Source organism: Cynocephalus volans, chromosome 17 (genome assembly GCF_027409185.1).
Source record: "Cynocephalus volans isolate mCynVol1 chromosome 17, mCynVol1.pri, whole genome shotgun sequence".
Classification (NCBI taxonomy): Eukaryota; Metazoa; Chordata; class Mammalia; order Dermoptera; family Cynocephalidae; genus Cynocephalus; species Cynocephalus volans.
This window is the reverse complement of record NC_084476.1, coordinates 1,190,261-1,216,035: the sequence shown is the minus strand read 5'-3', so window position 1 is coordinate 1,216,035 and position 25,775 is coordinate 1,190,261. Positions and strand designations below refer to the sequence as shown.

Genomic DNA, 25,775 nt, shown 5'->3' with positions numbered 1-25,775 from the left:
AGTCCAGACCGTGTGCCCAATCATTCCACCCTGTTCCCATGCCAGCTACTCCTCTTTCATTGAACTTCCCCCATTCCAGGGTTGCCACTGACCCTAAGGGCAGCCTCCCAGCTGACAGGTTTTAAGGAAGCCCAAGGTTCCCTCCCCCAGGGAGGGCTGCACAGTGCCCGCCACATTCTTTCAGGCCCACGGACGGTAGGGAGATTGCTTGGAGCTATGGGGAGAAGGGTAAGTTGGGCAGCACAGACAGACATCACCGTCTTTCCATCACTTGCTCTGCCATCAGCAGCCTGCTTAGCAATGACACTGCTGCCTCCCACACCACTTGCCTTTCAGGGACAGGGTTCCAAGGGCACCTGGGTTTCTGTAAAGACCCAGAGCAGGTTTTGGCCTGGGGGTGCCCTTCTCAGCTTCATGGTCCCAGGGCAGTCTGCAGCTGCCATTACCTTAACTCTGCCTTACTCTCTTGCCCACTCCATTAAGCTGGAGAAAAGAAACTTTGGATTTCAGCCTTCCAGAAGCTGCGTGTCTCCTCCATTAGGGTCCTCCTCAAATCATATTTTCAAAGCAATCTTCTTATGCTCATCACTTCTACACCAAGAGGATTGCCCAATTCCGAACTACCGAAATAAAACAGGGGAATACACAAAACATGAAATCTAAAAATTAACATTACAAGGAAACCCACTCCCAACGTTCAGTCTGTATCTGGCTTTGACAAAGTTATGTCAGTCCTGCATAGGAGACATTTTTGTAGCAGTGGGCCAAACCAAACAAGTCATCTCCAATTGAAGTATCTCAATGGTTTACACGACTAAGCATCCATCCCAGGCAAAGGAATCACGAAGCTCACACCACTGGCCAAGCTCCAGCTAGAGAGCAGAGGTTAGGGAACCTGTTGTGTAAAGGGCCAGACAGTAAATATTTTAGCCCAGTGGTTCTCACCAGGGACTATTTTGTCCCCCAGAGAACCTGGCAATGTCTGGATAAACTTTTGGTTGTCCCAAGAGATGCTGCTAAACATCCTACATCCTCAGGACAGTCCCCGTTCCCCACAATAAAGAATGATTGGCCGAAAGAACAAGATTGCTGAGATTAAGAGACCTAGTTCTCTGTGGGTCTCATTTACTGTCACACATTCTTCTTTGTTTTTAACACTTTAAAAATGTAACGACCATACTCAACTCATGGGCCGTACGAAAACAGGACTTAGGCCTATCCCTGCTCAACAGAGTGCCAGCAAGGTCCAAAAAGACCACATACTGGCAAAAAGCCAAAGGCTCTGGTGTCACACAAACTATTCAGCAGGTCCTCAATGCAGGCCCAGACTGTTGTCTTCACCCTGGGGGCCCAACTTACCTGCTGTCCAAATCAGGAAGCAGGGATTCTCCAGAAGTGGTTCCCCCTCCCCCCTCATTAAGCTCTAGCCACACTTTCTGGTACATCTGCAACCTTAGCTCTGTAACCAGTTACGCCACACAGCAGGGAGCATCTCAGCATTCATCTTATGTAACCCTCAAGAAATACAGGCAACTACTGTTCATTTCAGGAAACATTCTCTTATTTTATTTTCAACCCTGCAAATGTTCTCATTTGGCATCTGACTGGCATCAAACCAAAGACCTCTCTGGCCAACAAACCTAGACCACATACAAGATTCCGTTTGCAATCTCGATGCCTGTGAGCATCAGAGCACCTGCTCCTCTCTTCAGTCCCTCAGGGAGGCCTAAATCTGTCTCAGGTGTGCTAACAGTGCTGGCCACAAGGAGGTGGAAAAGCCCGTGAAACTGCAATCTTTTGCTGGGCTAGAAGCCAGGCAGCGTTTGGACAGCAGAGTTCTTTCCTCAGGTGACAGAGATCCAGATAGGGTCCTAATTGTGATCTTATTCAACATTCTTCCGTCTCTGCCTGGGCTGGAATGAAGAAAGGGCCATTCTCCCCCGTGACACAGAGGAAGAAAAACAACCTCATTTACACTTTTTAAAAGCACTCAACCACCTAACGAAGTCTGGTCTGGATGAATGGAGCAGTGAGCAGTTGGTCAGCGCTGCTGGTTGGAGGAAATCCCTGAGGCCACTTTCACAGCCTTTGTACAGGAGTATTTTCCCAGAATCCGTGGAAAATACTCAGAACCCATCAGGACATTTTACTTATATGCAGTTTACAACCGTCAGAGGAGTTCATTACTGCCTGGCCTGGGGCCCTTCTCCGGATCTCAATTCAGGATTAGCTACTCAAAGCAGAAAATAACAGGAAATACATTTTAAGGACCAAAGCTGCTCTTTTTAGCCCTGTTCAGGGAAAAATTTGACACGATTGGTATAGAGAAAACTGGGCACTCAGCTGGGCACAAACAGGCGCTGCCTTCAGACCAAGACCTCTCCTCTGGTGTGGGGCAAGTAGGGCCTCGGCTTGAGGTCCAGCATTCCAGCTGTCCGGCGCCCCCTCTCCGACCCCTCTGCGATGTTAGTTAACCCGACAGGCGCGGATCATGAGTAGCTGCAGGAGAATGAAGACCGGAGACGTGATGAGGCCGAACCAGAGCTCCCGAGTCTGTTCCACCAGCTTCTGGCACAACAGCATCTCGAAGACGAACTTGAGGCTCAGGACCGTGAGGACCCAGAAAAGGCGGAGCACGGCCAGCCGCTTCTCTCCGTCCTGGAAGAGGCGCACGGACACGATGGTGGTGAAGTAGGTGCTGAGCCCGTCAGCGGCGAAGAAGGGCACGAACACGTTCCACCAGGAGAGGCCCGGGGCCAGGCCGTCCACGCGCAGAGCCAGCAGCACGGAGAACACCAGCAGGGCCAGCAGGTGCACGAAGATTTCGAAGGTGGCAAAGCCCAGCCACTGCACCAGCTCCCGCAGCGAGAAGAGCATCGCGCCGGCCGAGCGCGGCCGAGCGTGCCGCCCGCGGGGCTGCGCCGCCCCTCCCCGCGGGCCTCGCCGGCGCCCGCCGCCGCCGCCGCTGCGAGCGAGAAGCAGCGAGCGGCCGCGCCCGCCTCGGGCCCCGGCCCCGGCGCGCCGCCGACCCCCCGGCCCGGGACCCAGCACTGGCTGCCCTCGGACGCCCGCCGCGCTCGGACTCCATGCCCCGCCGGCGCGGCCCGAGGGCGTCACTTCCGGCCGACGGCGGAAGGCGGAAGTCGGAGCGGGCCCGGCCGCTCGGGCCGCGGGATCCGGCGTCCCGAACTGCGTCGTCTCGGCGGGGGGTTCGCGGGCGCCCGGATGCCGAACCCGCAGCTGCTGGTGCTCTTCGGCAGCCAGACCGGGACGGCTCAGGATGTGTCGGAGAGGCTGGGCCGCGAGGCCCGGCGCCGGCGGCTCGGCTGCCGCGTGCAGGCCCTGGACTCCTACTCCGTGGTGAGGCCCCCGGGCCTCGGCGGGGAGACGCGAGCGGGCCCGGCCTGCCCGCCGTCAGCGCCTTCGCCCCGAAAGGCGTCGCGTTTTGTCTGAGAACGGGCCCTCCCTTTAGGGCGGATTTAGAGGAAGGGGGGGCTTCGCACCTGGAGCGTAGACCCTGAAAACGAAGGCGGGCTGGCCGCTGGGGTGTTCACATAGGTCCCTGGGCCCTGTCACCCTGAGCGAAGGAGAGCGGGCCGGGTTTCGGGGAGGACGATTGGTCGTTACTGCTGGAGGTCTTACGTGTGTTTCTTTTTGTTGAGGTGAATCTGATTAACGAACCCCTAGTGATATTTGTTTGTGCAACTACAGGCCAAGGAGACCCCCCTGACAACATGAAGGTAAGACTGGCCTAATGTGGCTCCTCAGATCCCGGCCCTCGACCCTCATTTTCTGGAGAGTCCAAGGAACACAATAAATAGTTGCCCTCCTGTCTCCGTTGCACGTGGGGGTGGGTTTGAGAGGGTGTCTCTGGGTGGAGCAGGGGTTCTGCTTCTCCTCTATAATGATCTCTTCATAGCCACCAAACAGCCTTGTCGTACACTTTAACCTTTCATATTTTTCCAGGCTGTATATGAATGTAGTCTGGGTCTTGTCTGGATCTCTAGAATGTATGATCTTCGGGAAACATTGTTTAATTTTTTTAACATCTTTGAGCACACGTTATATTCCTGGCACAGTCTAGTGCTGGGAATTCAGCTGTGAACCCAGTAGCCACGTTTCTGCTCTCACGGAGCTTGTGCTGTAGCAGGAAGAACGGGTTTAATGGGCAGTTACAAAGCAAGGAAATACCTTCTTCTGGCACTTTTAACGTAAGTGCCCAATGTTGCGAGAGCATTGATAAGGGACATCCAGCCTTATCTAGCCCAGCCTGGGAGCTCAGGCAGAGCTTTCTGGAAGAAAAGAGCATAGGCTGAGTCCTGAAGGATGAGTGGAGGCTAGCCAGGCACCAGGAAAGAGGGAACAGCCTGTGTGAAGAGCCAGAAGTAGGTAAGGATGGACAAGCCAAGGAGTGTGTGTGTCAAAGGCAAGAGGGGAGAGAGGAAAAGGAAGAAGCCAGGTCCAGTCCAGGAACCTGGGCAACCACAGTGAGGCAGGTGGGCTTGAGATGAAGAGCTGTGGACACCGGGTTTGGGGGGGTGCCCAGTCACGTTCATATTCTAGCGAGACCAGTACTCGTCTTGGGGAGCAAGAGAGATGTCAGGAGATGCACAACAAGGCGAGAGATGCTGGTGCTGTGAGTTAGGGTGGTGGCAGAAGGTGGAGAGGCGTAGACATGCTCCAGAGAAGTTAGGATGGTGGAACCAACAGGACATGTAGCTGATTGGATCTGAAAGAGGAGAAAGAAGGTGGAATCAAGACAGGGGTTTGGGTTGCGGAACCAGGACGGATGATATTTCCATCCACAGAAATACAGAACGTGGGAGGGACAGGGCGCTTGGAGACGTCAGGTATGCAGTAGGTCTGGAGCTCAAAGGAGGATCCTGGGGTGGAGGGAGATGTTGAAATGGCCAAAATACAGAGGTGTGAGAAAAGGAAGCTCCTCCTCCTCCCGCCTCATGGCCTGTACCCCCACCCTAGGACAGGTTGCCCTGAACATTAGGGCACTGGAGGGCAGGAAAGTGGCCAAGCAGCAAGAAGAGGGAGTATACCATCCCAAGGTCAGAAGGTGGGTGTTTCAAGAAGGGCTCCAAAGAGAGAGAAGTCAGATAAGGTAAAGCCTGAGAGGTGTCCGTGGGATTTATCAGCAAAGGGATTGTTGGTGACATCAGGGAGAGCAGTTTCAGGGGCTCGTGGGGAGATGCCGGATCACAGGAGATCAGCAAGTAAGCAAGTGGGTGAAGAGAGTCTTTTAAGAATGTCTAACTATTAAGAAAAGAATTCTGGTTGTGAAGGGCCTAAGGGATTAAAAAGAAGGTATTTATAAGATTGGAGAGACTCGGCAAGTTTAAATACTGGTGGGAGGAAGATGGTGTGTACAGTGTGGAGAAAGAGGCTAAAGACCAAAGAATGAGGACAGAGTGGGGATGATGTGCAGAGGCCGGGGGTAAGGACTGAGCACAGGTGGGGGGGGTCTCCTCAGCCAGGATGAGGGGCAGAAGAGAAGGCAGGCCAGAGGAACAGAGGCTGGAGGTGAATGGCAGGGTGGGGAAGATGCAGGGTGTGGGAGAGGAGAGGGAATGGAGACCTCCCTGAGGTTTGCGCTGGTCTGGGCAGCACGACGGTGGTGGTGGTCACGCCGGGACTTGGGTGGACAAAGCAGGGAATATTGCCAGAGACGGATGCCCCCCAGGAGAAGATGAGGCATGGGGGAGCCAGGGTCAATCACCCTCCCCCACCACAGCAGGAACTGAGGGCGTCTTCAAGAGGCTGCAGACCCAGAGCACAGGGACATGGAGGCACGGGTGAGGCTCCTCAGCAGCTGTGTCTGTGTGCCAGACAGGAAGACCCTGGCCTCCTTGTGGGGTCCTCTCTGAGAACACTGCAGTGTGCTCCAACGTGACAGGTGGGAAGGGTACTCTCTGGAGAAACTGAGGGATGCAAGAAGACCGCGCAGCCGGGCTCCTGCTCCACTCCTGGCAGCAAAACCTGCTGGGTGTCGGCTCGTCCTTGAGGTTCTCTGTTAGCTTCTCAAGTACAAATAGACCACAAAGAACCACCACGTGCTTGAGGAAAGACCCCAGTGAAAGGTAGAGGTTAGTGCAGCCGTGGTTCTCTCGGCAGAGGACATGGGTGCCCGCGATGAGCCCAGTCCACAGGAGCACACAAGGACAAGACAGAGATGGAGATGCAGGAAAAGTTCTAAAAAAGGGTATCAACAAACTTTAAAAGATTGGAAGATAAAGTTGAGAGAGTCTCCCAGAAAGCGTGACAAACGATGAGATAGAAAATGGAAAGAAGATATCAATTCAGAAATCATTCCAGTAGCCTAAGGATGAGAAAAAAATGCAGAGAGGAAATTATGGAGGAATCTGATGAAACGTCCCAAAACCTAAGGATGAGTGTTCAGCCTGAGAGAGCCGGCCACATGCCTGGGACGAGCCTGCCATCTGCGTCACTGTGGGTTTTAGCTGTTGGGGACTGAGTGCCCTGATGGCTGGCGGGGGCAGCACAGGGCACACACACGGGGCAGCAAGGAGGGGCCCTGGCCTCTCAGCAGCAACCCCAGCTGGAAGAGCCCAGGCGGAGCCTCAGGTTCCGAGGGAAGAAGACTCAATCCACCATGTGCCCAGCCAAACTGCCAGCCGTGTGTGAGGGAGGAGCTGGGGCATCTCCAGACAGGCAGGTCCCTGAAACTTATCTTTCGTGAGCCCTTTCTCAGGAAGGAGAAAGTTCTCTACCAAAAAGAGCAGGGAAGAGCCCTTTGGGCTTTGAGAAGCGAGAGTGTCTCACCAAGAGAGCACCCCGGGGATGCTTGAGGAGGTGGAGCATGCTGCTCCCTCACCACGTGGCCTTGAGTGGTGGCACAGGGCAAGCGGGCAGAGCTGTGTGCCCAACAGCGCCAGGGTTCCTTCACCCAATAGTGAGGTCTGAGGGTCCCGCTGCCACCTCCTGCTTATCTGCAGAATGGGAGGGGGGTGCGGGGTGGAGCCTGAACCACACCGGAGGCAATTGCCACAAGGGCTTTGAGGACCCCTGGGACAGGAGGTAGGGAGGTGGCAGGCAAGCTTCCCACCACTGAAGGGCTGTGTGCAGGCAGAGGCTGCTGCAGAGGACAGGGCTCAACCCAGTCAGGGAAAGAGAGGGATGTGTCCTAGAGATTCTTGGGCTCAGACTTCGAGGGTCTGGGTGTAATGTGCCCTGGGGAAGGGGAGGCACAAAGCCGCTCTGTGGCCATGCAGGCCTGGGCCAGTAGCAACGGACCAGGAGCTGAGGGGCCACTCGGGACATGGGGATCTCAGTGTGGGGGAAGATAAGCTGGTCTGGGGGCCCAACTGGGAGCTGACATGTCCCCCAGCATGGGGATAGCTGAGCCCGAGGGCGTCCTGAGTGCACTGCCCTCGCTGACTGCCACCTGCTGCCTGCCTTCTTCAGCAGCCCCCACCCTGTGGCCACGACGCCTCTTCATGGGGGTGGCTCTGGGGGTAGCTTTCTTCTTTTATGATTTTATGTGTTTTTCCAAACTTCTTGCCAATGTAATAAAATAAAAAACGGATTTGTTGTTTTAATAGCATAAAGCTCTTCAGGAGCAGGTGGGTGTGGCACCCCAGAGGGGACCCTGCTCATACCTGGAGCTCATGCAGCCCAGCCTCCCGCTGGTGGGGTGGGGGCTGGTCTCACCAGGCCCTGGGCCAGCCCTGCCACCGCCCAGTACCTTTTCATCCTGCGGCCGGCTGGGCCCGGCCCTTTGGCCAGTTCTTTCGGTCTGTTCCGTTTTCTTTCCCATCCCTGAGACCCTCCCCTCCTTCCCCACTGCAGACAGCTGCAGGGATGGCCCAGAGTTGGGTACTCTAATTCGGGGTTTTCTCTGGCTGTAGAACTTCTGGAGGTTCATATTCCGGAAGAACCTGCCCTCCACCTCCCTATGTCAGATGGACTTTGCCGTCCTGGGCCTTGGAGACTCCTCATATGCCAAGTGAGTAGGGGGTGAGCAGGCCCTGGCTGCACGAGGACAGTTGTGCATGTCAAGTGAGAAGTGCACTGGCAGGGAGACAGGAGGCCCAGCCCCTGGGGTGGCACTGGTTGTACGTCCTCACCCACAGATGCTCCCCAGTGGATAACCTGGGCCTCACAGTGGGGGGACGGCATAGATAGGAAGCAGGTAGGGCAGCAGAGTGGCAGGGGCTCTGGAGCAGGCCAGGTTCAGAGACAGCTGATGTCACACCTCAGTACACGGCGCAGGATGACAAAAACCTGCCTGGCACCACTCCACACTTTCTCAAAAACACCGTCAGGCTTCTGTGACTTAGAGCACAGGGACATACACAGGCCACGTTCTCCACTGGCAGGGAGTCCACCCCTGGTTTTTCCTTTCTGCATTTTCACAGCACACATCTGCACCCCTGAGCAAGGAGAGGTGCTACTTTGCAGCATTCCTGGGGAGATGATGAGGGATTTGTATTTCAGAGTGCACGTGGTGGCTTAAGACATCAGGACACTGAAGCCACCTGCCTGCGCAGTGGCCAGATTGCCAAGTTTTGCTTGTCATTACGGCTGCCTCCAAAGCCGCATGTGTGGCTAGGTTCTTGACCACCTTAGATGAAAAGGACAAAATATGGGAAAACGGGTGGCAACCAGCCCGGTTCTCCCAGAGATTCTGTCCCTCATGTTATACGTTGGTAGTATGCGCAGGCACGAGGGTTGGGGGAGCCCTGATACTAGCAGTGTTCCAGGGGTCGGGGTTTTCGAGGAGCCAGTCATGCTTTTATAACCCGGAATAGAAATGAAGCCAACCCCTAAGAAGACATTTAACCCTCCTCCCAACTCCAGGCCTTTTGGCTGAGGAGTGACCTGAGCCCTGAAGAAGGGGCCTGGAAGCCTTGGTCAGCTCCAGTTCCTGCCCATGGGCCCTGAAGATGAAGATGCATCAGTGGGACGAGGCCATGAGTGTCCCCTGCATAGGCTCTTTCCTGGCGAGCAGAGTCCTGCTGTCAGGATGGCAGCTGCCCCCTCCTAATATGTGGCCAGTGTAGAATGTCTCCACTCAAGGGAGGCCCTGCTGGGCTCTGCTTTCTGCCCCATGTGGGGCACCAGCCGCCTCCCTCCGCCAGGCTCCAGCCAGGCCAGGGCCAGCCTCGCTGTTGCTTCACAGGTTCAACTTCGTGGCCAAGAAGCTGCACCGGCGGCTGCTGCAGCTCGGGGCCAACGCCCTCCTGCCTGCATGCCTGGGCGATGACCAGCATGAGCTAGGGTGAGTCTGTGGGACTTGGTGCCCCTTCCACGCTCTCCCCCTCCCACCGGGAGCAGGGTCCACTCAGACCAGAGTGTGTGCCCTCTCCCAGGCCTGATGCCGCCATCGACCCCTGGCTGCAAGACTTGTGGGAGAAGGTGCGGGGGCTGCACCCAACGCCTCTTGACCTCCCTGTGATTCCCCCCGGAGTCCCGTGAGTGTGGGCCTCAGGTCAGCCCCTAAAGGTGTGGCAGCCCCAGCCTGGGGCCATGAGGACCTCATCCTGAGTTCCTCCTGGGGTGTGGGTGGGTGGCCCCCCAGAGGGAAGCTGGGGTCTGACGGGTGTGTGCCTTTCACGCAGCTTGCCTCCCAAGTTCACCGTGCAGTTCCTCCAGGAGGTCCCCAATGCATCCTCTGAGGAACCGCATGTGGCCAGCCCAGACCCTCAGGGACCCCCGTCAGCGCTGCAGCCCTTCCTGGCACCCATGGTTGCCAACCAGAGGGTCACTGGCCCCTCGCATTTCCAGGATGTTCGGCTGATTGAGTTCGACATCACAGGCTCCAGCCTCAGGTAAGGTGCCCAAGCACAGCCCAAGACACCAAGCAGGTGGCAGGGTCTGCTGGGGTGACGTTGCAGAGGTGTCCTAGGAGCTGTGGAGGGCAGGGTGAGTGCTGGCCGTGGGTCTGGGGTTCTGAGTTGCTGCCGAAGCTGGAGAGAGGGAAGCTCGGCAGGGAGAAGGCCTGGGCCGGGCTGCAGGGGAGCCGGTCTTCGCCCAGGGACCCCTCTGCCCTCCTGGACGTTTGCTTCTTTCCTCTGCAGTCTCCCCTGAGCCCCCAGCATCCTTCCCCGAAGTGCATGTCCCCCTCCCCCAAGGCTCCAGGTCCTGCCCACAGTCCCTGCAGCCCTGCTGGCTTCCCACAGCTTTGCTGCTGGCGATGTGGTGCTAATTCAGCCCTCAAACTCCGCTGGCCACATCCAGAAGTTCTGCCAACTGCTGGGCCTGGACCCCGACCGGTGCTTTGTGCTTCAGCCATGGGAGCCAGGTGAGCCCGAGAGCTGCAGCTTCCCTTGTCCCCACCTGCAGGCTGGGCTGGTCTGCTCTGCCCTCCTCCACCCTGAGGCCCCAGCCCACCCAGGTCCCTTGCTCACTGCTGCAGGTGTCTCCTGCCCCTCAAGGCTGCCCCAGCCCTGCTCCGTGCGGCACCTCGTGTCCCAGTACCTGGACATTGCCAGCGTGCCCCGCCGCTCCTTCTTTGAGCTCCTGGCCTGTCTCTCCCCCCATGAGCTGGAGCGGGAGAAGCTGCTGGAATTCAGCTCTGCCCAAGGCCAGGAGGAGCTCTGTGAGTACTGCAGCCGGCCCCGCAGGAGCATCCTGGAGGTGCTGTGTGACTTCCCACACACGGCTGGCGCCATCCCCCCAGACTACCTGTTGGACCTCATCCCTGCAATCCGGCCGCGGGCCTTCTCCATCGCCTCCTCTCTGCTAGTAAGGGGCCCGGTGGGCAGCGCCCAGGCTGGCCTTGGGAGAGCTGGGACTGGGGCCATGGGGCTGTGCAGGCAGGGGCCGCCCACTGGCCAGGTCCCATCCCCCATGCCTGGGACTGCCTCTGGGTGAGGTGGGTGGTGCCTGGGGCATGGCGGTGGGTAGCCTCGCCAGGAGGGTACTCACCATCCCCACTGTCCCCTCCCACAGGCATGCCCCTCGCGGCTGCAGATCCTCGTAGCTGTGGTGCAGTACCAGACTCGCCTCAAGGAGCCCCGCCGGGGCCTCTGCTCCTCCTGGTTGGCATCCCTGGCTCCTGGGCAAGGTGACCCCTTCTCCCAAGGAGGGGTGGGGGTTGTGTCCAGGGCTCCCTTCCCCCATGCCCTCGTCCAGTGCTGGGCTTGGGCTCCACAGGCTCCTCAGCCTGGTATCCTCTTCATGCTGCCTCTCTCCCACAGGAAGACCTGTCCGGGTGCCCCTGTGGGTGCAGCCTGGGGGTCTGGCCTTCCCAGAGACGCTGAACACACCTGTGATCATGGTGGGGCCTGGCACTGGCGTGGCCCCCTTCCATGCAGCCATCCAAGAGCGTGTGGCCCAGGGTCAGACAGGTGAGCACCCAAGGATCCCAGAGCAGGGTCGTGGCAGGGTTTGCTGGACTGAACTTTGAGGCCAGTGTCCATGCTCAGGGCCACTCTGTGCTTCCCCAGGAAACTTTTTGTTTTTTGGCTGCCGCCGGCGGGACCAGGACTTCTACTGGGAGGCTGAGTGGCGGGACCTGGAGAAAAGGGGCTGCCTGACCCTTGTCACAGCCTTCTCCCAGGAACAGGTGGGTGTGCTCAGGGGCTGTGGGGTGTGGTGAGGGCTGAGATTCAGCCCCCTGCCCGTCCTTCTGCCCTACAGGACCAGAAGGTGTATGTGCAGCACCGGCTCCAGGAGCACGGGCCGCTTGTGTGGGAGCTGCTGGACCGACAGGGTGCCTACTTCTACCTGGCAGGGTGAGCATAGGCCATGGGGTGTGGTGGGAGTGGACCCAGCTCCTCTGGGGGTCCCAGCCTCACTGAACCCTCTGTGGCCTGTTTCTCTAGAAATGCTAAGTACATGCCAGCAGACGTCTCGGAAGCCCTGACATCCATCTTCCAGGAGGAGGGTGGGCTCTCTGGCCCTGACGCAGCCACCTACCTTGCCAGACTCCAGCGGACACTGCGCTTCCAGACTGAGACATGGGCGTGAGGAGCCACCCTACTGGCCCTACGCCCACCCTGACAGCTGCTCTCCTAGGGGGAACCCCACAGAAGGGAGTCCAGAGGGAAGCTTCTGGCAGAGGGCCATCGTCGTCACCTCCTGGCTCTGTCTGACCTGTCTGACCTCAGAATCCTCATCAGAGCAGGGGTGGGACTTCCAGGCCCTGGCTGGTTGGGAGAACAGCCAGCTCCCTGCACACAGCACACGCGAGTGACCCCTGACCCCACTGCAGCCTCTGCCAGCTGGCTGCCCCTCAGCCTATCCAGCCCCTCCCTGTCCCTCCCCAGCCCTGCCACACAGCTCTGTGTCCCCTTCCCCCCAGCTGCTGGTCGGGGTGGTGCCCTGGGCCGTGCCATTCCACACTGGTGCAGTGACCCAGGCAGGCACTGCAGCCTGATGGGTACCAGGGGCCTGCTGATCCCAAGGTGGCACAGGGTCCCTGTGAGGGCTGCACGGCCCCCTTGTTTGTAGGGGGATTCCCAGACACTCCCACTGTTGCCTACAGGGACCCCGGCGTCCTGAGGAGCATGGGATGAGGCCCAGCTGGTGCAGCGCCTTCCCCTCATGGTTCCGGGAAAGACTTGGCAATAAATTATGGCCTCTGGGTGGCTGCTTCCCACATGCGCTTTCTTCCTCCAGCTCTTCCTGGGGGCCTGTGGGCTCACCACATGTCAGGACCCCTCCTGTGGCGTGCACACCTGTGTGTACACGCATGCCCTTGCTCAGCCACCTTTGCCTGACCGGTGCTGCCACTTTGATTTCTAACTCTCACGTGGTGAGCGCCTGCTGTTTGCCCACTTTGTACTTAGGGGCTTGGCAGCAGGTCAGCCAAGCTCTGCCCCACTCTGAGAGGTGTGGGAAGGTGCTGGCCAGGCTGGCATTGCCCCTCCCTTCCCTTCCTGGGAGCCTCGCCCCTGTTCTGGGAGTGGGGAGCCTGCCCAGGAGGCGATGGGGTGGCACCATCCCACCCCTGGGAGGGGACTTCGGCGCTGGTAGAGAAAATCCTGTTGTTGGGCCAGTCTGCCCGCCCACATTTCCTCCCTGAGTCTGTCGGTCGTCAGTTGTTGACACGGGATTGAATGTGGCTGAGGCCAGGCTTGGGCCAGATTCAGCTGGGGCAGTACCGGGTGGCCCAGGATCTGCTGGGAGCTGGCACACGCTGCTGGGACCCAAGCGAAGTTTACTTCTGGTGGGGCGATCTAGCCTGGAGGAGGTCAGTGCCAGCCTCGGGAGAGCCCTGCCTGGCCCTGAGGGCCACGCTGACCTTCATGTCCCCAGCCACCCCCCTCACGGCCCTGGGGTCCCTGCCCACCTATCCTGACTCCTGCCTCAGGGCCGCCACCCCTGAACTGTGCCCTGGGGGCCCCCTCTTCAGCCCCTCTAACCCCAGCTCTGGGCCTGCCAGTCCCCTTTGTGCCTCTCTGGGCCCTGAGCACCTGGACCCACTGTGCCAAGTGCTAGCAGATGAAGGGGACAACCTTGGGGCTCCCCAGGGTACCAGGACTCCAGACAGTGAGCCCCTACTGGGGGCCATAGCCCTGGACAGTGCCTGGGTCCTGCCAGCAGGGGAGGAGGGGCAGGAGCAGGGGGAGGAGGAGGAATGCCCCATCTGCACGGAGCCCTATGGTCCTGGCCAGCGCCGCCCGGCCCTGCTGAACTGTGGCCACTGCCTGTGCGCGAGCTGCCTACACCGGCTGTTGGGCACGGCTCCCAGTGCTGACCTGGGCCGTGTGTGCTGCCCACTGTGTCGCCAGAAGACACCCATGCTGGAGTGGGAGATCTGCCGGCTGCAAGAGGAGCTGTTGCAGGCTGATGGGCCCCAGTGCCCACCGCCCCCTGCGTCCCCCGTGCCACCCCGCCGAGATCCAGGGCCCTGGGGCTCCCTAGAGCACCGCTACCAGCTGCGCTTCCTGGTGGGGCCTGTGGGTGGCCGGAGCTGCCTGCCCTTCCTGCCCTGCCCACCCTGCCTGGGCGCCTGGCTGTGGGCCCTGCGGGAGCGAGGGCCGTGTGCCCGCTGCCTGGCACTACTGGGGCTGCTGGGGCTGGAGCTGCTGGGGCTCCTGCTTATTTTCACACCACTCATGCTCCTGGGGCTGCTCTTCATGCTCTTGGACCGCTCTGGCCACTAAGCAGAGCCCAGGACAGCCCTGGACACCAACTGGCCTGGAGGCCCAGAATGGCCCATGTCCCCAAGCCTGGGGGGTATGCGGGCTGATGACCACGCTGAAAACCCAAGGATCGTCCCAGGGCACCGTCCTTCAATTTAAGACCTGCCGTCACTGAACACAAGACCAGGGCCAGGGCCACCCAGGAGCTGACCCAGCCAGAGAATCCACAGCCACCTGCTGCTCAGACACTAGCTGAGCGCAAGGACACCGTTTCCCAAGGACAACTGCTGGAGGAGGCTGGCCCAGCAGGAAGGTCTGTGAGCAAGGCCCCATGCGCCTTGTGATAGACGGGAGCCATACTGACCATGGGCTGACGCTGGGCCTCACCTCCCTCTCCCAAGGCCCAGCCAAGCATGGTGGACGTGAACATGAACAGAGATCCGGCAGTGAGTCAGTTCCTTGGAAAGGGCAGGGTCTGCAGGGGTCCCCCACCCACCCTGTGTTCCAGATAAGGGCCAGTGTGTGTCCCTGAAGGTCAGGGTAGCCAAGGAGAGGCTCTTCACCCAACCTGAGTCAGGACCAGAGGAGGTGCCCAGAGCAGCCAGGGGCTCAGCACTGGCTCCACACTGTAAGGGAGAGCCCGCCCAGGCCTTGGAAACTGAGAGTGCCTGGCTCAAGCCCCAGTTCTGCCCGACTGCCCGCACAACCTCACATTGCCAAGCCTGGGGCCTTCGTGTGAAGAATAGGGACATGGGTAGCCCACCTCTCTGGCTTGCCAGTGCTGTGACATGAGATAGGGGGCTCCACGCCGAGTGCTGTGCCTGGCACAGGAAATGGCTTTTGATAAACAGCTGCTACCACTGATACCTTTGTTTTTACTACAGCCGGCATTGTTGGCCATCCTCCCCATCCAGGTGGTCTTTCCTCCACGCCTCCTGCAAAGATCCCTTCTCCATGTACCCCCACCACGATCTCAGCCAGCCTCTGTCCCAAACCCCTGCTCAGACTGGCCCAAAGGCCATTCCCACACAACCTTGGAAGACCCAGGCAGGCGCTCAGCACCAGGTGGACACCAGAAGGTGTCAACTGAGTTTTCCTCCCATGCAGCCACCCCACACCATTGGCTGGTGCAGAGGTAACGTCCTCTCTTTGCCCAGATGGGCTGGTTCTGCACAGCCGCTGTGTTGGCCTGCATGGCACATATAAGCAGCTGCTCTGCACCAGAGTGTGGGGATTTGCAGGCACACACGCTCACAGCCAGGCCTGGCCCTCCTGAGCCACATGCTCACCCAGCCTGGCCACAGTGAACAGAGCAGGCCGACCCGGAGCAGCACTGGGCCTCCCTCCGGCAGCTGCAGGCCAAATCCCATCCAGGCTGCAGCCCTGGGCACCCACCCTAGCCCAGGCCTGAGTACAGCCCACAGGAGCAAGCTTCAGTCCAGGAAACAGGTGCAGACTTTGGCAAAGAGTTTTAATGGCAGAATTGGCTGCAGCAACAATTCCACGCGGGGTAGGGCCAGAAGCCATGGTGGGCGAGGAAGGGTCAGTGGGCAACAGAGCAGGGCCGGGTCCCTGAAGAAGCGGTGAACGAGGACCAGCAGGCAGTGGTGGGCAGACAGGCGCTACATGATGGAACAGGCGGACAGTGGGTTCCGCACGTGGCAGGTGCACGCTGCCCCACAGTACTGCCGGAAAGTCTGGTAGCAGCTGCCCTCAGGCTCGCCCCCCCACTGGCCACCGGATGGGGCAGTCAGCGCCTCGGGGGGCAGGCGGCTCAAGATGGATGTGTTGACAGCCAGTGCAGCCAGGCCATAGTCAGTGAAGAGCACAGTCTCACGGCGGCAGGTGGGACAGGAGATGAACTTGTACTTGGGGCAAGACTCATAGAGAATCTGCAGGCACTGCTCGCACACGGAGTGAAGGCAAGACAGTACACGGGGCCGCCGCTGGGTGACGTTGTATGTGTGCCCACAGGTGGGGCACTCCAGGGGCTCGCCTGCTGCCACTGTCATAGACGAAGTTGCCGATGCTGCAGGGCTAGGCCGAATCACGTACTGATTCACAATGACCTCGTCTGCTGGTGCCACGCGCGGGAAGCCCAGCTCCGCACTACCCTTGCGGGGCCGCCTTGGCAGGGGTGGAGTGTGGGGCGCCCCTTCCAAGGCAGGCATGTCCCCCCCACATGCCTGGTTGACAATGATCTCTGTGTCTGAGGGCCAGGCACGCTTGGGTGCCAGAGTGGGGGTAGGCCGGGGAGCAGGCGGGAAGCAGGGGGCAGCCGTTGATAGCTCAGGGAACTTCTCAGGGTGGACAATCTTCATTGCCTCCATCTTGAGGATGACATGGGGGCCCTTCAGGCAGGACATGAGGAGGCCCGGCCAGCCACTGCCCACCTCGGGTCCAGGGTCAGCGGGCATCCGGCTGTCTCCAGTCAGACTGGACTTGCGGGTGGGCGGGGGCATCGGGTGGGGCTCGGGTGGAGGAGAGGGAGCAGCATCCTGATGCTGCCAGGCCTGATGGGAAGCCCGGCCACCCCGTGGACTCCTAGGGGCAGCCGGTGAGAGCTGGGGGGGCAGGGCTCCTCCCAGTGGCCACAGTGGCTTCTCTGGTCCAGTCCGGGGAGGAGGAGGAAGGGGGAGGGGTGGGGGAGGGAGGCGGGGGCAGGGGGGTGTGGGAGGCTGGGGTCTGGAGGTCTGGCCCAGGGGTTCACCCAGGGTCTCTGGCTGCTGAGGCTGGCGAGGGGGTGTGGGGGGCGCTCCCCCTGCAGCCGAGGTCAGCAGTCCCTGGGCCGGGACATCCGGGCAGGCAGGGGCTAGGTGGGCCCCATGGCTCCAGGACAGGGCGCCCAGGGAAGGCAGCTAGCCTGAGCCCTGGCTGCAAGAGGACCTGGGCAGCAGGCTCCGCGTCAGGAGCAGAGAGGCCTGGATCAGGCCTGAGCTGCAGGTGAGAGACAGCGTCAGGGCATCGCCCGGGCCCACCCCACCCCCACCCCACCCACCCCCACCCCCACCCCCACCCTGCACAAAGGGCCTGCCTCCTGACCTCTGACCCCGACTTCAGCCGTGGGGTCCCGACCTTTGCTGGACTCAGAACCCAGCCCCCTCCCCAGTCCCCGCCTCCAAGGCCAGAGGCACCTTCCCGAGGACCGACCCGTGCGGGGTGGGGAGGGGCGATGAGTCTGACCCCCGCCCCGCCCCCGCTCACCTGCCCCAGCCTGGCGTCCCGGGGCCGCGCGCCGCCGCCGCAGAGGTTGTCTCAAAGGCGGGCCCGGATGCGGCGCCCGCGGCTCGGCCCGGCGGCTCCGGCGGCTCCGGCGGCGGCCGCCGCGACCTCGGGCGATGGTGGGGCCGCGGGCGGCACCAGGGGCGCGGGCGCGGGCGGCACCCAGGGGCGCGGGGCGCGGGGCTCGGCGAGGCGGCGGCGGCAGGTGCGTGCGGAGCGTCGCGCGCTCTGCGGCGGAGGCGCGGGGACCGCAGTGCGCGCGGCGCCCGCCCGCGCCCGCAGCGCCACCCCCCGTCTGGGGACCCGCGCGGGGTCCGCGGGGCGGGGCCAGTCTCTCGGCCGCCCCTCGATCCCGTCCGGTCCTGGCGCCCGCTCCCAGGGTCGCCGTCCCCCGCGGGCTGCGTACGGGTCAGGATCCCCGCGTCGCCCCCAGCCCCCTCCCCTGGCTGAGCCTGGGTCCCGGGGAGCCTCCCGCTCCAGTTCTGGAGGCAGGTCCTGTTTTTCTCCGCCTGCACGTTATGAGGCCTCACGATGCCAAAGGCGGGAGGGGACCTCAGAGGTGGCTCTCAGGGAAGCTGGTTCCCAGGGCCCCAGCCTGCGTCTGCCTCGTGTGCCCCTCTACAGTCAGGGTCTCCACCTGTCCTTCCACCCGGCCCCCAGCGGGAATGCCTCCGGACTTGTGCGGCTCGGGCTGTGCCCCGCACTGGCGGGCTCAGAGAGGGCGATGTGAGCATGGGGGCATGGGCAGGGGTGGGCAAGCAGGTCCCGAGGAGCGGAGGAGGGCGGCGGGCAGGCGGGTGCGGTGGAGGTGTGCGGGGTCAGAGCCGGACGAGCTGGAGGTCGGCACGCGGGGTGGAGGGCAGCCCGCCCAGGACACGCGCCTACCCAGGGTGCGGTGGCCCCTTCCGGCATTCCACCCGGTCAGCACGCGCCCCGTTGTCACACGGTTGTGTGCTAAGCTGACCCCACCCAGCAGGGAGGCCCCATTCCTTCCTGCTTCCTCCTCAGGCCAGTGCTCCCTGCCCCCCAGGTATACACCCGCTGCCTTTGGGGAGCCCTCGGGTGAGAGCAGGACCAAGCACACACTGGGGATCACGGCTTCGGGGGCCCCAGAGTGCCGTCACCTGCCCTGCCACTCTTGCGCCCAGCCCTGGGCCCTGCACCTGGCTCTGGTCAGTCCCGGCCTCCTTCAGGCCACAGCCCTTCTCTCCGCACAGGCACAGGCCACACTGCAGTTGACTGTGGCCGAGCCCCAGAGCGCAGGGCGCAGAACCCAGAGGGGACGGTGTTCCCGGGGAGGGCGCGCATGCGGGCAGAACAAGCCGGAGGAGCGTCCCGGCCCACGGGGACTATGGCCCTCGGGCGGGCGTCTGGACTCATTCAGAGACGGCAGGTGTGAGAGGTGCAGGTGAGCACGAGCGCAGCGAGAGGAGCGGCAAAGGGCCCGGGCATGACGATGCGGCAAACAGGCACCCTGGGAGGGCTTGGAGCGCACCCTGCCCCGAGGGCACGACGTGCGCCCAGAGGCCTCGCGCAGGCCCCGCCCCCGTGCAAGAGCCCGCCCAGGCCCAGGCCTCTCCGGCGCCGCTGCTCAGAGCAGGGGCGTCCCAAGCGGAGTACTGGTGCCTCCGAACCGGGTCTTGCCGGAAACCCTAGAGCGCGGAGGCTTCTGGGGAATGCAGTTCCCGTCGGCCGCCTCCGGCCTGGTCTGCGCATGCGCCAGGGTCCCAGCGCAACAAGGGGCGGAGTCTGCAGGAGAGGCACGCGAGGCTCTCGGCGCCTGCGCAGTGGGCCTGTGTCGTCTGCCTCCGAAGTCCGGAGACCCCAGACCCAGTCGTCCCACGTCTGGTGCCGGGTTGCCAGAACTCGTGTCTAGACCGCTCTGACCGGCCCCACGCAGGTCACGCCGGTCATCCTGGCCTCCGGGCCTCGTCTGATTTGATCTCGCCCTTCCTGGTGCTTACCCCGGGCTTCAAGGCCTGGAGTGCGGGGTCCAGGCGGCGCCCTACTGCCCCGGGTCGCCCCAGGGGGAGCCCACGAGGGCCAGACCCGGACTCGAGCGCTTACACCCGCTGTCACACAGCCCCAGCCCCACGGCGACCCTGCGCATCACCTTACACGAGGGAGAGGTGCCGGGGCCGATGATGGGGTCGCTGCGGAGGGGGCAAAGGAGCACGTGGTCCCCAAACCCACCAACCAGAGGGAAACTGTAGCTTCAGAAATAAGGTAGAAATGTCACTTGTGTCTGAAGCTCGTGTCACCAATCATAAGTAAGATTTGCCCACAAAGGTGTGTACAGCAAACATTTTTTATCAGTTAAAAAAGCTGAAAACCTTCCAAGTAATCTGTGCTCTCAAACATACTGTTCTCTGCTGGGTAGAGGCTGGGGGTCACAGAGAGGAACTCTGCCCCAGTAGGGGCTTTGAGGTGCGTGGGCAATGGCTGGGGACTCTGGACCCAGAACTAAGGACCTGACCCCACTTCCTTTCTGGGGCCGTGACCCCAGGCTCACCTCCTGTCCTCCTCCCTGCAGAGTTGCAGATGCCCTGCAGGGCACAGGGCATGCACTGGATGCGTTGTGGCTGAGTCACCCCAGGTTGACAGTGCCCCTCAGAGCCCAGGCCTTGGCCGCCACCCACCTGAGAATGACAGGTGGGCCAACTATTGTGCTCCAGTTGCTGGGGCCTTCTGGGATCTTAGGAACCCCATCTATGAGCCCCGCCCCACGGCCCCACCCCTCCCAAGGAGGGAAAAGCCTGCTGCCAGTGGCTCAACTCACCAGCACTGGGACCTGGAGCCCGGAGGACCCAGCGGACAGACTGCCACTGCTGCCACTGCAGGTGAGGTCTTGGCCATAGGGACTTCCCTGTGCTCAGGAGTACCCCAGGGACAGCCCCTGCGTTCCCCTTCCTAGCACCAGCTCAGCTGTGTCTCCCAGCCTCCCCCACACAGCTCCATCTCAGAGGCAGTGCCACTCCTGGGGGGGACACCTGGGGGGTAGCAGCTGGGAGACGCTGGCCCCACTGCTCACTCACACTCGGGCTCACTTCCATGACACGCAGGCCTGTGCACACACTTGGACGCCTCAAGGAAGCTGGCACTTGGCAAGGCAGGCTTTTCCTGGGGTGTGGGACTTCTTGGACTGCAGGCTCTGGAGTAGTCGTGCCCCTCCACCAAATTGCTCTCTGTATTTCCTTGCCCACCCGGCAGGCTGGGCCATGGACCCCCACGAGATGGTCGTCAAGAACCCCTACACCCACATCAGCATCCCCAGGGCTCACCTGCGGCCTGACCTGGGGCAGCAGTTAGAGGTGGTCCCCTCCTTCTCCTCCTCGTCCTCAGAGATGCAGCCTCTGCCCGTGGGGCCCTGCGCCCCTGAGCCAGCCCACCTCCTGCAGCCCACCGAAGTCCCAGAATCCAAGGGTGCCAAGGGCGCTGTCCCCCTCCACAGCCAGCAGGCCTGGCAACAGCCCGGCAACCCCTACAGCAGCGGGCAGCGCCCGACAGGACTGACCTACACTGGCCGGCCGCCCGTGGGGCGTGGGGATGACATTGCCCACCACTGCTGCTGCTGCCCCTGCTGCTCCTGCTGCCACTGTCCCCGCTTCTGCCGCTGCCACAGCTGCTGCTGCGTCATCTCCTAGCCTACCCACCACCCTGCCAGGGCTGTGGACCAGGCCTCTGCTGCGGTGGCCAAGGTAGTGCCCGGATGTTTGGAGTGGCCACTGTCAGGGCATTGGCCACTTTCTGCCCTGGACAGTGGCACCTACCCACCAGGAAGGCTGCTGGCTCACCCTGGGCCCCCTGACTTGGAGCCCCAGGTACTGGCCATGATGGGACATGCTTGACCACCTCCTTCAAAACCCAGGCAATAAAGCAGGGTGAGCTTTGTTCCGGTGACTCTTCTTTGCCGCTGGCCCTTTGGGAGGGTTCCCAGGCTGGACAACAGCATCTGCCCTTTGTATACACACACACACACACACACACAGCCTCTGTGGGTCATTCCAGGGATGGGGAAGCCACTGCCTCATGACACCCACACTGTAACCTGCCCTGTGGGTCTCAGTTCCACCCAGAGGCTGCATGGGGAGTGGGAGTGGCCACCACCGTGGCCTGGCCAGGCCTGGATTTGACCTGCCCTGCACTCCCTAGGGACGGGGCTGAGGCTGTGAGATGGGGTCAATCCATGGTCAGACAGCAGGAGGATACCATGTATGGGGATGTGGGGGAGGTGGGGAGCCCCGAGAAAGGCCTCCAAAAGCAGGATCAGGTTGGCAGAGGGTGGTGGGTGGGGCTGGTGCTGGCAGGTTTCGGGGAGTGGGAGCTTAGGACTGAAGGGCCCGGGCAGGCAGGAGGGAGCCCTGCCTACCATGAGTCATCTGCCAACCTCGGCAGGGATGTTTTTCTGGTTTCCCATGAAACATCTAACTCCTGTACATCAGCCGTGTGGCCAGGCCAGCTGCTCACTGGCTGTCCTGTCTCAGGGACTGGGCTTCCTGGAGGAGGTGGCTGGAGCCAGGCCTTGAAGGGGAGGCAGGGAAGGGGCTGGGAGGAGGTTGGGACATGGTGCTGGCCCGGCCCACACACAACCTAGGTCCCTGTCTGTGGGAGCAGCATAGGATGCCTGTCTGGGGCTGTGTATGAGGAGCCGCACTGCTTGGCCTGAGTGTTACCTCACCACTGGGGAGGGCAGGACGCCGAGGCAGGTGGAGAGCGGCGAGATCAGCACTGGGCACCTTGACGTTTCCGGGGTGGGGCAGAGACACGGAGCAGAGGTGGAATCCGAGCTGGCCACGCAGGATGGACAGGTCCTTGTGCCATGCCAGCCCTCGCCTGATGCACAGTGCGTGGCGTGCAGAGGACTCTGGGTGTGGGATAGACGGGTCATTCTTCTGACTCTGCGCAGGGAGCTGGTGTCCCAGGCTCCCTGTCTCTGCTCCATGGCTGGCCCCCACCAGGGAATGACCCCACCCAGGCCAGCGACAGGACCCGTCAAACCAGTTCTGGAGGCGACTCCCATGGGGGAGGGTAGGAGTAGGGAGAAGCCATTCTGGGCTTTGGTTTCCTCCCAGAAGGGATGTAAGTGGTCCTGGGTGCCCTGCCCACCCGTCCTAAGCCTTCTCAGCCCCCCAAGCCTGCTCTGCGTGAGGTCCCCGTAACTAGGAATGCTGGCCACAACTCCTGGAATCTGCACCTCCCTGGGTTGGCCCAGAGGCCGCAGACGGGCAGACACCAACTGGGAGATGCCCTCCGGTGGGGGCCTCTGGGGCTGTCTACAGCACCCTGCACCTCCCAGAGCTGACGTGGGTGGTCCCCGTTTGTGAGTGGGGAATCTCCACACATGGCCCTTGAGCGCCACCTCGGGGCCGAGTGGGCTGGCTGCTGTCCCATAATAGGAAGAGACTCCGCTCACAGAGGGACGAAGGCGATAGTGAGGAGTCACACAAATGGACGCGGACAGGCACACTGTGCCAGAGCCTGCAGAGGGGCAGGGGCCCTCAGGGCCAAGCCAATGAGATTCCCCGCAGGCATCCTGGAGGAGCCAACATGTGAACTGAAGTCTGAAAAACAGGCACCACCCAGGCCATGGAGGAAAGCTTTCCAGTATGGGGGTGGGGACGGTATGAGAGTGCGGGAGGAGAGGACAGTGGTGAGAACTGCAAGGCCAGGCCTGGGAGGAGGGCTAGGGAGGGATCTCGGTCTGAGCAGGGGAGGGATGCCTGCCGGAGGGGCACCTTATCTCCTGCGGCGTGGGTGGGGCTTTAGATCCAGTTGCAAGTGCTTTGTGGTGGAAGGGGAGCCTGTTCCCACCTGCAGCACGCACCACCTGCCTCCCTGCTGACTTGCCCACGCTGGGGGCCAGTAATGCGAGCCCAAAGAGGGAGCTGCAGAGTGCTCTAGGTCCCCACCCCACTTTGGCCACTCTCTGCCCAGGCTTAGCCACCCAGTGGAGCGGATGCAGGTAAGAGAGGCCTGGGGCTCAGGAGGGCTGGGTGGGTGGGGGCCCAGGGCTGTGGGGAGCGGCCATGGAAGGGGACCCAACAGTGGGACAGGATGCTGCCTGGCTGGCAGCCACAGGAGTCAGGGGTGTGCCCAGACCCTGGTGTCTGCTCGCCCTACTGGCCACCACCCTCACCCTCAGTTCTCCAAGCACCTACCAACCCCTCAGAACTGGCTCCTGTCACCTGGGGTAGTCTCCTGGGGCCAGCACCCTGTCCCTTCAGAGACCATGCAGGGTTGCAGAGGTGGCTGGGGCGGCTATGCCTTGTGCTGCTGCCCACCACTGGCTTCCCCGCGCACCTCCCCTAGGATGCTGCAGCCAGAGGGTCCCCAGGCCTTGGAGGAGGGGACAGCCACTGGCATGTGGCGGAGTGACTGCATCATCTGTTACTCGGCCTACGACCTCTCCAGGCACCTGCCCCGCCGCCTCTACTGCGGCCACACCTTCTGCCAGGAGTGCGTGCGGCGGCTGAACACACCAGCACTCGAGCAGCGCTGGATCCCCTGCCCCCAGTGCCGCCAGAGCACGCCCATGCCCCGCGGAGGGGTGGCCATGCTGGACCTTGACCTGGCCGCCTTCCTGGCGGTCAAGGCTGAGCGGGAGCCATCAAGAGTGGAGTCCTGGGCCCCTGCACCCCTCAAAGGCAGCGAGCGCCACCATCACTCAGCAGCCATCCAGGCTCTGCCCCACCTTGGGCCCCCAGCCTCACTTTTCCCCACCCAGATGCTGCTACTGGGGCTGTGGCAGCCTCTGCTGGGACCCCCAGGGCAGACCTGAGGTCTGAGCTCTGGCCATTCACACTCCTGCAGGGGTAACAGAACCACCTGGTGGCAGGGCATCCTGGATGCAACCCCATGTGGCCCTGCATGGGGTGCCACCGCAGCCATGAACATCCCCATGTCACAGCCTGAGGTTGGGGGCTATGGCCATAGTGCCATGAGACTCTACAGGAGGCTGGTGACCTCCTACCTATCCCAGGCAGAATTCCCAGACCCTGAGCTAACCTGTGTGTGCTCAGCGCTCAGCGGGGACACTGCTGTTTGTGTCATCTCTAAGCCCCTCCCAGGCCTGGACTCAGCTCAGAGGATGGCTCCTGAGAGGCTCTGGTGGCCAGTCCCAGGGGCCTGGGCTGCAGGCCAGGCACAGGCTGTTCCTGAATGGGCCATACCAGAGCAGGTCTCTCCTATAAAATGTCCCAGAAGTGTGAGCAAGGGCAGCAGGCAGGGCCACAGCCTTCACCCCGACCTGCGTGGCAGCCCTACGAAGTTCGTCCACTCAACAAAGTTCATTGAGCCCCCACTGTGTGTCAGGCACTGTTCCAGAAGGGCCCCCTGCAGGCACATAGACAGGCATCAAAGGAGAAGGCCACGGGTGGGGCCAGCTCTGAGGCCCACAGAGGGTCTGGACCTGCCTGAGGTCTCACAGGTCAACTGGGTGGATCCCAAGCTGGGCTCTTCCCTGACTCCCAGTAGCCACTGCACGGATCCTTCAGATCAGGTGCCAGAGGCCATCGATGCTGACGACGGCCCCAGTCAGGGCTGCAACATCCTTATCCCCATAGGAAGGAGCTGTCACTTGGGAGTCTCTGGGTGGACTGCTGAGCACCCGGGGCAGCGCGAGGCAGGTGGGGAGGGAAGAGAGAATTTGCTGAGTGGACACTCCAAGCCTCCCTCTTCTCTGGGGCAAAGTCCCCCAACCCTCACAGTGATGCGGCTGGGTGGCCAGCAGAGCAGGGCGCTGGGGCCACAAGGTCTCCTGGGAAGACCAGGCCTGTAGGGGAGGGCCCGGCCCCAACCCACCAGCGATGGGGCTGGGCAGGCTCAGCCAGGGAGAGGTGTGCCGGTGGGGGTTAGGCAGTGAGCTGGTCGATGTGGCCTGCGGAAGGGACGCTGCCCTCCCTCTGCAGATGGAGACAGGACGCCCTCAACCGTTGCCGGCCACCACCGAGGCTAAGCCCTCCAGGAGCCCTGCCCAGTGCAGCCCTGCTCTGAACCTGGATCTGAACTGGCTGACTTCAGGGGCCGGTCCCTTCCTGGGCCACACAAAAAATAGCATCCTCCTCACCCACCTGGTGCAAAGGGCTTCCCTCCCACCTTCTATCAGAATAAGATCTGCATAGCCCTGAGGAACACGCAGGGCACTGGGCAGACTTCTCACGAGCCCCCAGGTGGCCCCAACTGGAGCAGGGACATCCTGTCTGGGTGGGTGTGGAGTGTCTATTAGGTCACACAGATGCCTCCTCACGGACATCCAGTACTGAGGGCCGATTTCCTGCCCTGCAATGCCCCCGGCCTAACTCAGAGCCCATCCCCAGGAGAAACGGCACTCCAGCGGGTTGGGCTGGGGGCTTGGAGCTCCTAGCCCCAGGGTGACAAGGACCTTGGGGCCAGGCAGGGTATCCCCTTGGGGGCCTCAGCTCCTGGGTAAACATTAATGGGGCTGGGTACACAGCAGATCATGTGCGCGCCCAGCGGATCTTTGACCTGCAG

At 61.7% G+C, this 25,775-nt stretch overlaps 6 protein-coding genes across 7 annotated transcripts; 4 read left to right on the top strand and 2 right to left on the bottom strand.

Annotated features, from left to right (window-relative positions):
• Window positions 1-1,543: 1,543 nt before the first annotated feature.
• On the bottom strand, window positions 1,544-2,936 carry TMEM203 (transmembrane protein 203). The gene has a single exon (XM_063082419.1). It carries the CDS (start codon window positions 2,875-2,877, stop codon window positions 2,467-2,469), a length of 411 nt encoding a protein of 136 aa, XP_062938489.1. The 5' UTR covers window positions 2,878-2,936; the 3' UTR covers window positions 1,544-2,466.
• Window positions 2,937-3,156: 220 nt separating this feature from the next.
• NDOR1 (NADPH dependent diflavin oxidoreductase 1) lies at window positions 3,157-12,568 on the top strand. Of its 2 annotated transcripts, none has more exons than XM_063081879.1 (13): window positions 3,157-3,360; window positions 3,663-3,740; window positions 7,878-7,975; window positions 9,152-9,250; window positions 9,342-9,443; window positions 9,591-9,800; window positions 10,152-10,273; window positions 10,388-10,716; window positions 10,924-11,038; window positions 11,172-11,321; window positions 11,421-11,539; window positions 11,614-11,708; window positions 11,799-12,568. In XM_063081879.1, exons 1-13 carry the CDS (start codon window positions 3,226-3,228, stop codon window positions 11,941-11,943), a joined length of 1,797 nt encoding a protein of 598 aa, XP_062937949.1. In that variant the 5' UTR covers window positions 3,157-3,225; the 3' UTR covers window positions 11,944-12,568. The 2 variants fall into 2 exon arrangements, with proteins under 2 accessions (XP_062937949.1, XP_062937948.1); XM_063081878.1 differs by having other exon boundaries at window positions 11,400-11,539.
• Window positions 12,569-13,034: 466 nt separating this feature from the next.
• On the top strand, window positions 13,035-14,084 carry LOC134366135 (uncharacterized). The gene has a single exon (XM_063082554.1). It carries the CDS (start codon window positions 13,035-13,037, stop codon window positions 14,082-14,084), a length of 1,050 nt encoding a protein of 349 aa, XP_062938624.1.
• Window positions 14,085-15,530: 1,446 nt separating this feature from the next.
• Window positions 15,531-17,363, bottom strand: RNF208 (ring finger protein 208). The gene is made up of 2 exons (XM_063082479.1): window positions 17,268-17,363; window positions 15,531-17,000 (listed from the first exon to the last, which is right to left on the bottom strand). The coding sequence occupies exon 2, from the start codon at window positions 16,523-16,525 to the stop codon at window positions 15,686-15,688; it is 840 nt and encodes a 279-aa protein (XP_062938549.1). The 5' UTR covers window positions 16,526-17,000; window positions 17,268-17,363; the 3' UTR covers window positions 15,531-15,685.
• A 2,717-nt stretch (window positions 17,364-20,080) lies between these two features.
• CYSRT1 (cysteine rich tail 1) lies at window positions 20,081-21,177 on the top strand. The gene is made up of 2 exons (XM_063082659.1): window positions 20,081-20,125; window positions 20,496-21,177. Exon 2 carries the CDS (start codon window positions 20,504-20,506, stop codon window positions 20,927-20,929), a length of 426 nt encoding a protein of 141 aa, XP_062938729.1. The 5' UTR covers window positions 20,081-20,125; window positions 20,496-20,503; the 3' UTR covers window positions 20,930-21,177.
• A 2,418-nt stretch (window positions 21,178-23,595) lies between these two features.
• On the top strand, window positions 23,596-24,070 carry RNF224 (ring finger protein 224). Its single transcript, XM_063081596.1, is given in 2 exon segments — window positions 23,596-23,931; window positions 23,933-24,070. Coding segments are annotated over 2 exon segments (474 nt in total).
• Window positions 24,071-25,775: the final 1,705 nt, after the last annotated feature.